Genomic DNA, 14617 nt, shown 5'->3' on the forward strand with positions numbered 1-14617 from the left:
TTTGGTAGAGAAATTAACATTCAAATTCTCTGACAACAGCTCTGGTGGACATTCTTGCAGTCAGCATGCCAGTTGCTCACGCTCCCTTAAAACTAGAGACATCTGTAGCATTGGGTTGTGTGACAGAACTGTACATTTTAAGAGTGGCCTTTTATTGTCCCCGGCACAAGGTTCACCTGTGTAATGATCATGCTTTTTAATCAGCTTCTTGATATGCCACACCTGTCAGGTGGTACTTCCCGTGGCTATGATAAGATTAGCTTTAATATGGCACATTTGTCTCTCTGCCCCATGGAAGAAGAGCATGTTTTAAAGTGGGGGGGGGGCCCTGCTTGGACCTTGCAGGGCCCCGTGAAACTGTGCTACACCACTGGGGTAGGTTGATTGCCTTGGTTTCGGTCACAGATTAAGCCCAATCCTGGACTGAAAGGCATTTTCAATGGAGTGTGGAGAATGAAACAGAGCCAGACATCTCTGTCTATGGCTGCCAGTGTCCTGTTGAACACCACTGCTCCTCCTCTCTACTTTCAAGGTGCTGTTCAATCAAAACTGCCTTCCGGATTTTGTGGAGGAGTCAAAACAATCTCCTTCCTCCTATTCACACAAAGTTGACCTGAATTCCACATTTTGTTTTGTTTCATGACTGTAGATATGGTTCTGAGAGCAGGAATTAAAACTTAGACAGCAGAGGAAGAATGCTGTTATTGTGTTTTACTTATCTGGTAAATCAGATTGCTGGGTTTGATTAAATGTGTTCTGTATTGTTCATAGTTTGAAACAAATGTTTGATTGCTCACTATCCTGGCCCCTCTCATTTCAGTATTATAACTGGTATCAATAAAGGATAAATAAATAAATCCAAGAGTTTTACCACCAGTAATATTACAACTCCTTGTGACAATTGTCTAGAAAGGCCCACAGAACAGACAGGCACAGAGTAAGCTTTTCATTTTCTCAATGGAGGTTGGCCTAGTCTAAAAGAAGGGCTCGTCCGGGATTTGAACCCGGGACCTCTCGCACCCTAAGCGAGAATCATACCCCTAGACCAACGAGCCTGTCTGTAAAACGATACTGAGATTTGGAAAATCACTTAAATGCCACGCATGTACTGAAAACCTTGATTCTTCACTGGTACTGCACTGTCTTCTGGTGGTGCTGAGAGGTACTGCTGTCGATTTTGGGGCGTTTGGACAATGGCCACTCAAATCTGTAGATCAGGATTGCACGATAGGGAGACGAGAGCTGGTCGTTAATTTGCAATCAACTGGGGAATTAACAAAAAGGGAAGAGCGCTCTTTCTACAAATCTGATTTTAACCCTAACCTTAACTACACTGCTCACCTTGTGGCTAACCCTAACCTTAAATGAAGACCATAACATACATTTATTACGTCATAGACAATTTTGACTTTTGGGCTGTGGTAACTAATGACAATCACGAGAGCATGAGTTCTGCCAACTACGCGTATTCTACCCCAACATCTGTAACACTGGAGTTAAAATGGATGATACGATGTGTTATAAGAGAACAGGCATGTGGCTCGTTGGTCTAGGGGTATGATTCTCGCTTAGGGTGCGAGAGGTCCCGGGTTCAAATCCCGGACGAGCCCGTCTTTTAATGTGTCAATGGAAAACGATGTAGAAATTCTGATCAGCAATCATTTGACCAAAGCCTCCCACCACCACCTGAAAAGTTTCTTCCCCTGGGCTGTGGCCCTCACCAACAGGAAATCTGGCCCATAGAGACTGAAGGACTATGCACTCTGTGCTGCACACCACATCAAGCCATCTCTGAACTGCACACAAAATAACTGCACTATACTGCATTGCACTCTGTCCATCTCTCTGTATTTAGATATATTCATACTGATACTGTAAATATGTACATCTCCTGTATATCAACCGTATACCCACTGTATATCAACCGTATATCCACTATAACTCAACTGTATACCCACTGTGTTTCATCTGGACAAGAGGAATACCTAAGAAGGCTGTTCATTGACTATAACTCAGCATTCAACACCATAGTGTTGGGTGGAAAGTTTTAAGTTCCTCGGCGTACACATCACTGACAAACTGAAATGGTCCACCCACACAGACAATGTGGTGAAGAAGGTGCAACAGCGCCTCTTCAACCTCAGGTAGCTGAAGCAATTTGGCTTGTCATCTAAAACCCTCACAAACTTTTACAGATGTACAATTGAGAGCATCCTGTCGGGCTGTATCACCGCCTGGTATGGCAAGTGTTCCGCCCACAACCGTAAGGCTCTCCAGACGATAGTGAGGTCTGCACAACGCATCACCGGTGGGAAAACTACCTGCCCTCCAGGACACCTACACCACCCGATGTCACAGGAAGGCCAAAAAGATAATCAAGGACAACAACCACCCGAGCCACTGCCTGATCACCCCTGCTACCATCCAGAAGGTGAGGTCAGTACAGGTGCATCAAAGCTGGGACTGAGAGACTGAAAAACAGCTTCTATCTCAAGGCCATCAGACTGCTAAACAGTAATCACTAGCACAGAGAAGCTGCTGCCAACACACAGACTTGAAATCACTGGCCACTTTAATAAATGGAACACTGGCCACTTTAATAAATCTTTTTTTTTTTATAATTTTTTTTTAAATATTTTTTTTATTTTTAATAAATGGAACACTGGTCACGTTAATAAATGGAAAACTGGTCACTTTAATAAATGGAACACTGGTCACTTTAATAAATGGAACACTGGTCACTTTAATAAATGGAACACTGGTCTCTTTAATAAATGGAACACTGGTCACTTTAATAAATGGAACACTGGCCACTTTAATAAATGGAACACTGGTCACTTTAATAAATGGAACACTGGTCACTTTAATAAATGGAACACTGGTCACTTTAATAAATGGAACACTGGTCACTTTAATAAATGGAACACTGGTCACTTTAATAAATGGAACACTGGCCACTTTAATAAATGGAACACTGGTCACTTTAATAAATGGAACACTGGCCACTTTAATAAATGGAACACTGGTCACTTTAATAAATGGAACACTGGTCACTTTAATAAATGGAACACTGGTCACTTTAATAAATGGAACACTGGTCACTTTAATAAATGGAACACTGGTCACGTTAATAAATGGAACACTGGTCACTTTAATAAATGGAACACTGGTCACTTTAATAAATGGAACACTGGTCACTTTAATAAATGGAACACTGGTCACTTTAATAAATGGAACACTGGCCACTTTAATAAATGGAACACTGGTCACTTTAATAAATGGAACACTGGTCACTTTAATAAATGGAACACTGGTCACTTTAATAAATGGAACACTGGTCACTTTAATAAATGGAACACTGGTCACTTTAATAAATGGAACACTGGCCACTTTAATAAATGGAACACTGGTCACTTTAATAAATGGAACACTGGTCACGTTAATAAATGGAACACTGGTCACTTTAATCATGTTTACATATCATTACTCATCTCATATGTATATATTGTATTCTATACTATCTATTGCATCTTGCCTGTGTCGCTCTGTCATTGCTCATCCATGTATTTATATATTCTTATTCCATTCCTTTACTTAGATCTGTGTGTATTATGTAGTTGTTGTGGAATTGTAAGACATTACTTGTTAGATATTGCTGCACATGTCGGAACTAGAAGCACAAGCATTTCGCTACACTCGCAATAACATCTGCTAACATCTGCTATTTGAAGTAACACTCAAGAGTACGTTGTCTCGACACAAACAGCACCATATTACCAAGTAACAAATCAAATCACATTTATTTGTCACATACACATGGTTAGCAGATGTTAATGCGAGTGTAGCGAAATGCTTGTGCTTCTAGTTACGACAATGCAGTAATAACCAACGAGTAATCTAACCTAACAATTCCAAAACTACTACCTTATACACACAAGTGTAAAGGGATAAAGAATATGTACATAAAGATATATGAATGAGTGATGGTACAGAACGGCATAAGCAAGATGCAGTAGATGGTATCGAGTACAGTATATACATATGAGATGAGTAATGTAGGGTATGTAAACAAAGTGGCATAGTTTAAAGTGGCTAGTGATACATGTATTACATAAATATGCAGTAGATGATATAGAGTACAGTATATACATATGAGATGAGTAATGTAGGGTATGTAAACATGATATTAAGTAGCATTGTTTAAAGTGGCTAGTGATATATTTTACATCAATTTCCATCAATTCCCATTATTAAAGTGGCTGGAGTTGAGTCAGTGTGTTGGCAGCAGCCACTCAATGTTAGTGGTGGCTGTTTAACAGTCTGATGGCCTTGAGATAGAAGCTGTTTTTCAGTCTCTCGGTCCCAGCTTTGATGCACCTGTACTGACCTTGCCTTCTGGATGATAGCGGGGTGAAAAGGCATTGGCTCGGGTGGTTGTTGTCCTTGATGATCTTTATGGCCTTCCTGTGACATCGGGTGGTGTAGGTGTCCTGGAGGGCAGGTAGTTTGCCCCCGGTGATGCGTTGTGCAGACCTCACTACCCTCTGGAGAGCCTTACGGTTGTGGGCGGAGCAGTTGCCGTACCAGGCGGTGACACAGCCTGACAGGATGCTCTCGATTGTGCATCTGTAAAAGTTTGTGAGTGCTTTTGGTGACAAGCCAAATTTCTTCAGCCTCCTGCGGTTGAAGAGGCGCTGCTGCGCCTTCTTCACAACGCTGTCTGTGTGGGTGGACCAATTCAGTTTGTCCGTGATGTGTACACCGAGGAACTTAAAACGTACTACCCTCTCCACTACTGTCCCATCGATGTGGATAGGGGGGTGCTCCCTCTGTTGTTTCCTGAAGTCCAAAATAGTCTCCTTTGTTTTGTTGACGTTGAGTGTGAGGTTATTTTCCTGACACCACACTCCGAGGGCCCTCACCTCCTCCCTGTAGGCCGTCTCGTCGTTGTTGGTAATCAAGCCTACCACTGTAGTGTCGTCCGTAAACTTGATGATTGAGTTGGAGGCGTGCATGGCCACGCAGTCGTGGGTGAACATTTAGAGTATTTGTAAATGTGCTTGGTGAATAAAGATGATTCTGATTTGTACAAGCCTAGTCAAATGGATTCAGATTGTTGTGTGGATTGAAGATTTCACCTTTATTTAACCAGGTGGGCTAGTTGAGAACAAGTTATAATTTGCAGCTGCGAAGATACACTGTTTCTTCATTCACTTCAGATGTAAAAAAAAAAATTAACCAAAGGAACAATCATATAATTGTGTAAATGTATATAAAGCTGTTCATACTGTATTTGACACCAACACACTTCTCTGCAGTAGATGGCGTGATGAGCATTCCGAACTGAAACATTATCCAACCACGCGAATAAGAAATCCCCCACACGCGCATGCGCATTTACAGACCGGAAAGCGTAATTGCGTCGAGCGGAAACTGCTACGTCCTTTCTGAAGCGGACTGCCATCATGGTGAGTTCGCAATGAAGCTTGTGGAGTTTGAAAAAATGATTAAATAAAAATATTCCTTATTGTTAAGCACCCTCAACTGATTTGTAAATACATAGTGTATCGTTATGTTCGCTTTATTAGCGTTTAAAGTTTTGAAGAAAATAGTTTCGATGGGTTTTGGACATAATAAAAATGTCGGCTGTTCCGCATGCTACAACGTGGTGAAGAACAGGCCGATAATCAGTAGACTAGCGTTAGTCAACTATCGAGTTCAGGCAGCGCCAGCATCAAACTAATTGGAAGAGCGAACTCAGAGTTGTTTCTGTATTTGTTTTCTTAGTTTGTTTTTTTGTCGTTCCACGGCCATATGTAAACTAGCTAACGGTAGTTGCGTTTTCTGCTAGCGTGCTAGGCTTAGGGATATGTTACTAGTACCACTCCGGTACAGTTTGTTAGCGTCTATACACTTCTCGGTATTGTTGTTTTCCCACAAACTAATAGCCATGTCCCAAATGTAAATCACAATTTGGAAAACGTGTAGCTAGCTAACCACGATAACCCATCTACGTTTTTGACAGTGTCGAGAGGGTTATAAGAAAGTAGTTAGCTAGTGACCCACGTCTACCGAAGTGTTTTGTCCGTCAGTAGGCTGGACAACAGAGTCAAAATTCACCCAAAGCGTAAAAAAAAGTCAGAACGTGGTTAAGCTGGAACACTAGCGCGAGCCCATAGCAAATGAATGGTGTCGAATGTTCAGAGCCTGTTTTGACTGGAGTGACGCTTATAATTCAATTTCACCTAAATGACACCAACATGTATCCCCCTCCGTTTTTAACATTTTACCACTACAATCTTAGGACCAAACTGAAAAGTAACTAGTGTAGAAAGTAAACATCCGCACATCTGTGGTGCCAGGTGTGCATAACGAGAAAGTAGGGTAAAAAAATGTTTGCAACTTTTGGTTATTTCTGATCTAGCGATTGATGACAGCTGAGCACGCTGCCCAACCTTGTGTAATTACAAAGAGGAGATTATCCTGATTTTTAAAATGGTGTCCGGCTAGAAAAAAATATATATACACGATGCGAGATATTTGGCGAAATATACCAGCATGCCTCTCCAAAACAGTGGGGGAGCTTAGCGTTCCAAGGCTAACGGGTATTTCGGGGCTGGCGTTGGATGAGTACTGAGTAAACTGCCCAGCCTTACATAATTAGAGAGAGAGATTATCAAATTTAAAAAATGGTGTCCAATTGAAGAAAAAATGTACACATTGCGAGATATTTGGCAAAATAGAAATACATACCTATATTTCCCTATAGTAAACAATTGGGACGACTACCACATTTCCATGAGTGATTTGTTAACATTTTAACTACAAGCAACGTGGGCAGATCTCATTGCCAACCATAGCAAAGCAGGCGTTGTAACGTAGAATAAACAGGGAAATATAACATTCAGAAGGTGAGTTGGTGCTCATTAGAACTAATGGGAGCTGGCAGGGTGAAAAAATGCCCCGAAATAAGGCCTTTTTCGTGATTCAATTAAGCAACTGGGACATATGGTAATATTATGAAACTGGGTTCCACAGCAACAACAAAAAAAGCATTGTTAAAAGTGTCCAGGCTATCATAATTCTCTTTTCTGGATCTTTGTCTACCAAGCTAGTTAACAACACTTATTTGTTGCAGGTGTTCAAGCGCTACGTTGAGATTGGCCGCGTTGCTTACATCTCTTTCGGGCCCCACGCAGGCAGCCTGGTGGCCATCGTTGATGTCATTGACCAAAACAGAGTAAGCATAGCATTGATGATATCCTGACTTTATGCCAGAGGTCTCCAACTCTCTTCCTTTTAAGTTACTGGTTGTTCAGGCTTGTTCCAACACTGCAGTAACATATCAGATTCACATGATCAACTAGTCAAGTCTTCTTTCTGGCCTGGAATTGGTTGACTGTTGTTGCTGCAGGGCTGGAGCATGAGCCCGGCTCCAAACCAGTACCTAAAACACCTAGTCTGGTAGCGGTTGTTTGTCTGTCTTTTATCCACCAACACTTTCCCAGAGTCCTGCTTCAAAGTGTCCGATGAGTTAACCAAAAACTCCCCACGGTGTGAGTGGTAGAGCCATGTTGTTGGCGTAAGCTAACACATTTTAAGAACGGTTCAACTCAGCATAGACATGTTTTAATTAAACTGGCTGTGGTGTGTTTGTCTTAGGCATTGGTGGATGGTCCCTGCACAGGGGTGAAGAGACAGTCAATGCCTTTCAAGTGCATGCAGCTCACTGACTACGTCATCAAAGTTCCACACAGGTGAGTGAGAGAACCTCGAGTTGTATTTACTAGGAACCAAGCAGAAGCAAACTGAATGAAACAGGGAAGGTACCTACTGAACTCTGTCCAATATAAACTTATTTGCGTTGCAAGATGTTTCGCTACGGGTTGCACATTAATATTTTCCCGTCCTCGAGACCTTGATTGGTTCAGTCAGTTTTATTGCAGCTGAGCGGGTTCCAAAAACACATCCTCTCGCCTTTGAGTCGATAGTTACAGACCTACTGCAATAGCCTCACAGAACACAATACCATTGGTTCTTCTCTGCCCATTTCGATCCTCTGAGCCATAACCCTTCCTGTGTTGCAGCGCTCGTCAGAAGTTTGTGAGACGCGCCTGGGAAAAGGCCCAAGTCACTGAGAAGTGGGCAGAAAGCAACTGGGCCAAGAAGATCGAAGCCAGGCAAAAGGTACAGTGTGTTTTTAGAATACTTTTAAGCTGCTAATCAATAAGCAACTCTGTATGGGGTCTACATGTTTCTGACAGTCTCTGGACTAGTCCTTCTGTCTCCTTAATAGCCCTGGAGCTGTGTTTTTCTAAATGGGGGGGGGGGGGGGGGGGGGGGGGGGGGGTGGTGGTCTGCTTGTGGCTAACAGTTGGTTCCTTAATGGTTGTGGCTAAACATTTTATAGTTCAATAGGCTTTAGGTGAATCACTGCCCACAAACATTTGTCTTGCTTATGCTACTGCAATGTTTCTGCAACTCCAGGGTGGTATTCACAAAGAACCAAATGTGCTAAAAAAGGGGGAAGGACCTACCTGAATCTGTCCAATAAGCCAATATTTTGATGTAAACTGTTGTGTAACTGTTGTGTGTGTCTCTGCAGAGGGCCCAGATGTCCGACTTTGATCGCTTTAAGGTGATGAAAGCCAAAAAGATGGTGAGTGGAGAAAACGCTCAGATGATTCATTATTGTATTGAATATTTTGGGTTTCACATTACATGTAAAACAACATGTATGTTTTATTTGAATCCCCAAACACATGAAGGGTTTTAATGTATGTGACAATACAACCTAATGGGTCGGGGAAATTCTTATTTGCATATAGTGGTAAGTGATAAAATACATTTCCTGAATGATTTGACTGGTCACTGATTTGCTGTTTGTGTCCACAGAGGAACAAGGTCATCAAGCATGAGGTGAAAAGGCTGCAGAAAGAGGCAGCGAAGAAGGCGTGATCTGTCATTAATAAATCCTCTGGTTGAATTGTTCTCCTCTCTCTGGTCTTTACTACTGCTGCACACCTGTCAATCACAGCATAGGGCTAGCTATCGCTTCGATCACACAGACAGCATCCTTGCGTAAAATAATACGCAGGGTCATCGGGATACGTGTGCAACAACAGTTCAACATTCACCTTCTGCTACCATTTCTGTCAAGCCCGTCTACACATACAGTCTGATGCATACGTTCCATAAATCCAACACCACAAAGAACGCATTGCAACGTAATGCTGCAAGGCAAACGCAACGTTTCATTGGAAACGAATGTAATTCTGTTGTACAAAAATGCAATGATGCTGTCGGTGTGATGTAAGAGTAAAGACACATTTCTAGATCACACTTAGAAACGTTGCAACTTAAAAAAAAATAAAAAAAAATGTAAACCAGGTGTGCCTATATCATTACACACAGCGACGAGGAACATTAGAGCAGCGGGTAGCCGTCCGATCCCACCTGACTAGATAATCGAATGTAATTTTGCATTTTTAGTCTACATGTTGAATCGCTACTGTTCGTTGCAACCCAGAAGGTGATTGCTACGTTTACTGCAGTCGTCTGCTGCTTTGAGACGTCATTTTTGCGGTGTCTGTTGAAGGCACAACCAACTCGTGTTTCTCAAGGTGAAATGTTACAGAATATAAAACAAAACATGATAAGAGCAAGTGAATGAAATCAAATTTGATTTGTCACATGCGCCGAATACAACACGTTTAACACCTTACAGTGAAATGCTTACTTACGAGCCCCTAACCAACAATGTCGTTTCGAAAAATACAGATGAGATTTAAGGTAACAAGTGACAGTTAAAGAGCAGCAGTGAAGAGACTATACAGGGGGGGTACCGGTACAGCGTCAATATGCGGGGGGCACCGGTTAGTTGAGGTAGTATGTACCACTGATATTATGATTGTATAATCTGCATTGCAGACCAGCAGTTTGTTCTCCTGAAACGCCTTGACAACTAGTGCAGGTCACAATCTAACTGGCTGGGGGAGATGCAAGAGCCGACTTTAAAAAAAAAAATGTTTTTAAAGGGCTCACTTGAATAACAACACATTAACAAATCACTACTTTTATATGGTCACAACGGGTACATGTTCAGTTTTAAGTAATTCAATTGAGCGCATCCGTTTAAAATGGTAACTGGTGGAAACTGACACCCTGTATCAGATAATGGAATATGACGCCTGTTATGTTTGTTCCTTATATAATGACAAACCGGGGCGTAGGTTTAACTACTTTTAATGAACATATACTTCAGCTAGAAAACTCAATGTTTAGCCATGCAAGGCGTTCTTTAACCATCCGCGTAGCCTGCGGGTAACGTAGTCTAAATGTTATTAACGCAATACACAACGCCGTTGCTATGCTATTCTCCTTTAATGCAGTAGGTGGTGGTGAAAGATTGAGAAACTGGCAAATAAACTCAAATGTGCTTTTTTTGTTGTGGGGGATGCTTTTCTAAAGCCTAGTTCATATTGACAGTTAAGTGACTCAAACTTTTATATTTTATGATTCAAATCAGTGTTTCTTTCCTGCAGTCTGAACAACTATAAAAGCACATGGAATCAGATATTTCGCGCACACCCGTCGTTTCTAGGTCAACTTTCGTAGCCATGTCAGTGGATGACTGCTTTCTGAATAAACGCATCTGATTTTGGCCACTTGAAACGTGCTGTTTGGACAATCAGTATTCCAAAACGGATTTGCGCATAAGTGCTTGTTGTGTGAACAAGGCTTAGTGATCGAATAATGTGTGAACAGCAAAGGAGGGGTAGATGCGCCTCATCAAACGTTTGATAAATATACTAGATTTGTGTTCGCAATTCTAAATGAATGCGCTATGGGGGTAATATATCGTCAGTAGCACTTCCCTACTGTGTGTGGCTGATTCAAGTCTGTTTGTGCCACCTTCAACACCCTCCACCCTCAACAGGCATGTCTAGATGAGAAGAGTGGTGTTGTCGGGTTGGTGTTGCGTGGGGGAGGGAATGTAGGTTGGTATTGTGTTCGGGCGCTTCTCTCTCACACTGTGGTCAGGGTGAGAGAGAGGGGATGTGGAGGGGGGGGGGAACCAAAAATAGCACAAGCTGAGATACTGCCAGACTCAGGATAATAAGAGATGGGAGTGAGAACAACTCTGTTTCTATCTAACAGAAGATGAGATTGGGCGCTTTATGACACTCAAAGGAGGGATCCGTTGGCATTGTCTCGCTACAATGTTAAAAATCTGCGGTACACTGTTCTATCACCCAGTGTCTTCAAATGACCCGTTTTTAATGTCGAAATTTATGGTAGAAAAACCAACTGACGTTGGATGTATTTATTAGGGATCGGCGTTTGGACTGTTCTAATACTCCCGTTCTTTATTTTTTGTTGAATACTTGTCTGGGGAAAGAAAGTGCTTATTTATCTATATGCCAACAGATAGCAACAATGCTTTATTATAACCATTACAGATAACAAATCCTAATTGCTAATTTGCCCCATAAACACTGTAAAAAAAAGCATTAGGAACACCTGCTCTTTCCGTGTCATAGACTGACTAGGTGACAGCTATGGTTGTGTATGTGTGCCATTCGGAGGGTGAATGGGCAAGACAAAATATTTAAGTGCCCTTTGAACGGGTATGTTAGTAGGTGTAACGGATGTGAAACGGCTAGCTTAGTTAGCAGTGTGCGCTAAATAGCGTTTCAATCGGTGACGTCACTTGCTCTGAGACCTTGAAGTAGTTGTTCCCCTTGCTCTGCAAGGGCCGCGGCTTTTGTGGAGCGATGGGTAACGATGCTTCGTGGGTGACTGTTCTTGAGGGGACGGTCTAAACTTATACTGTTCCCCTTGTTACATTGCAAGGGGAACTACTACTTCAAGGTCTCAGAGCAAGTGACGTCACCGATTGAAACGCTATTTAGCGCACACTGCTAACTAAGCTATCCGTTTCACATCCGTTACATAGGCAGGGGCACAACTTTGATTTTAGAAGTGGGGGGGGGCGTAACTTTTTATTTTATTTTTTATATCCAGTGATAAACACTCCAAACAGCCTACCTGACCGCACGGAGGCGTCCACATCGTCCTAAAACAAACCATTGCCTCGTTTCGAATCACATTCCAATTATAAAACTGTGGGGGATAAAAAATGCAATTTCAGAATGTGGGGGGTGTCCCCAGTGAAAGTTGCGCTCCTGGTAGTGGGTGCCAAGAGCACCGGTTTGTGTCAAGAAATGGAACGCTGCTGGGGTTTTTTCAAACTCAACAGTTTCCCGTGTTTATCAAGAATAGTCCACCACCCAAAGGACATCCAGCCAACTTGACACAACTGTGGGATGCATTGGAGTCAAATGGGCCGGTATCCCTGTGGGAAAACTTTCGACACGTTGCTGAGTCCATGCTCTGACGAATTGAGGCTGTTCTGAATGCGAGAGGGGGTGCAATTCAATATTAGAAAGGTGATCCTAATATTTTGTACCCTCAGTCAATAAAAAAGCAACTGTCATTTAAGATTAATTTATTGAATCTGTAATATCAACTGGTTATATATCGTGGAACAAATCAAATCTAACTTCATTTGTCACAACCATCGAATACAACAGGTGTAGTAGACCTTACCGTAAAATGCTTACACACAAGCCCTTAACCAACAGTGCAGTTCAAGAAGAGTTAATAAAATATTTACCAAATAAACTAAAGTAAAAAAATAAATAAAAAGTAACAAAATAACATAACAATAACGAGGCTATATACAGGGGGTACAGAGTCAATGTGGAGACTATATACAGGGGGTACCGGTACAGAGTCAATGTGGAGGCTATATACAGGGGGTACTGTTACTGAGTCAATGTGCCGGGGGTACAGGTTAATTGAGGTAATTTGTACATGTAGGTAGGGGTGAAGTGACTGTGCATAGATTATAAACAGAGAGTAGCAGCAGTGTACAAAACAGATGGGGGGGGGGGGGGGGTCAATTTAATAGTCTGGTGGCCATTTGACTAATTGTTCAGCAGTCTTATGGCTTGGGGGGTAGAAGCTGTTAAGGAGCTTTTTGGGCCTAGACTTGGTGCTCCGGTACCACTTGCCGTGCGGTTGCTGAGAAAATAGTCTATGACTTGGGTGACTGGAGTCTGACAATTTTATGGGCTTTCCCCTGACACCGCCTATTATAAAGGTCCTGGATGGCAGGAAGCTTGGCCCCAGCGATGTACTGCGCCTTACGGTCAGATGCCGAGCAGTTCCCATACCAGGCGGTGATGCAACTGGTCAGGATGCTCTTGATGGTGCAGCTGTAGAACATTTTGAGGATCTGGGGACCCATGCCAAATCTTTTCAGTCTCCTAAGGGTGAAAAAGTTTTGTCGTGCCCTCTTCACAACTGTCTTGGTGTGTTTGGATCATGATAGTTAGTTGGTGATGTGGACACCGAGGAACTTGATACTCTCGACCCGCTCCACTACAGCCCGTTGATATTAATGGAGGCCTGTTCGGCCCGCCTTTTCCTATAATCCCCGATCAGCTCATTTGTCTTGCTCACATTGAGGGAGAGGTTGTTCTGGCACCACACTGCCAGTTCTCTGACCTCCCTATAGGCTGTCTCATCATTGTCAGGGATCAGGCCTACCACTGTTGTGTTATCAGCAAACTTAATCATGGTGTTGGAATAGTTTTTGGCCACGCAGTCATGGCTGAACAGGGAGTACAGGAGATGAGCATGCATCCTTGTGGGGCCCCCGTGTTGAGGATCAGATGCCGAGCAGTTCCCATACCAGGCGGTGATGCAACTGGTCAGGATGCTCTTGATGGTGCAGACGTGGCAGACGTGTTGTTGCCTACCCTTACCACCGGGGTGGCCCGTCATGAAGTCCAGGATCCAGTTTAGCCTAATGGTTAGAGGGTTGTGCCAGTAACCGAAAGGTTGCTGGATCAAATCCCAGAGCTGACAAGGTAAAAATCTGTTGTTCTGCCCCTGAGCAAGGCAGTTAACCCTCTGTTCCCCGGGTGCCGAAGAAGTGGATGTCGATTATGGCAGCCCCCCGCACATCTCTGATTCAGATGTTAAATGCAGAATACACATTTCAGTTGAATGCATTCAGTTGTACAACTGACTAGGTGTCCCCCTTTCCCTTCTCTCATAGTTAATGTGTGAACCAGGGATTAGCTCTCTCCTTTACCCTTAGTTTCTTGAACAGTGCATGATTATCTGCAATAGAGTTGAGCAGACAAGTAAAACAATTTAGGGCCTGATCTGAGTCAGAGATATCTGACAATTGTTGCTCATTGAAATTCGTATAATTTATCTTTGTAATAATGCAAGGCCAAGATTTAGGTAACTTTGCATCTCTTATGCAGGCAACGGGACAGTGGTCCACTAGCAAAAATTATATTGGCTGTATACTTATGAGGGGCGTTTGTTACAATAATATCCAAAAGAGTAGATCTATCAGAGTGTTTTAAAGTTGGTGCGGGTTGGTTCAGTTATCAGATGAGTTAGATTGAGCTCAATGCAGACATCTTTCAGCCTATCAGAATCTGGCATCAACCAATCCAGATTAAATTAATAATTCAGATTTAGCATAGTTAGATAGCAAGTCAGACAATCGGCTCACATGTTGAGGCAGAGG

General features: G+C 42.6%; 1 protein-coding gene and 2 non-coding genes across 3 annotated transcripts; 2 read left to right on the forward strand and 1 right to left on the reverse strand.

Moving 5' to 3' along the window:
• Positions 1 to 983: 983 nt before the first annotated feature.
• trnap-agg lies at positions 984 to 1055 on the reverse strand. Its single transcript has one exon. It is a non-coding gene; the product is annotated as a tRNA-Pro (tRNA).
• A 483-nt stretch (positions 1056 to 1538) lies between these two features.
• trnap-agg lies at positions 1539 to 1610 on the forward strand. Its single transcript has one exon. It is a non-coding gene; the product is annotated as a tRNA-Pro (tRNA).
• A 3763-nt stretch (positions 1611 to 5373) lies between these two features.
• On the forward strand, positions 5374 to 8991 carry LOC110487882 (60S ribosomal protein L14). Its single transcript, XM_021559799.2, has 6 exons — positions 5374 to 5468; positions 7139 to 7240; positions 7663 to 7757; positions 8088 to 8187; positions 8606 to 8659; positions 8896 to 8991. Exons 1-6 carry the CDS (start codon positions 5466 to 5468, stop codon positions 8956 to 8958), a joined length of 417 nt encoding a protein of 138 aa, XP_021415474.2. The 5' UTR covers positions 5374 to 5465; the 3' UTR covers positions 8959 to 8991.
• The last annotated feature ends 5626 nt before the right edge of the window (positions 8992 to 14617 follow it).

This window comes from Oncorhynchus mykiss, chromosome 32, assembly GCF_013265735.2.
Source record: "Oncorhynchus mykiss isolate Arlee chromosome 32, USDA_OmykA_1.1, whole genome shotgun sequence".
Classification (NCBI taxonomy): domain Eukaryota; kingdom Metazoa; phylum Chordata; class Actinopteri; order Salmoniformes; family Salmonidae; genus Oncorhynchus; species Oncorhynchus mykiss.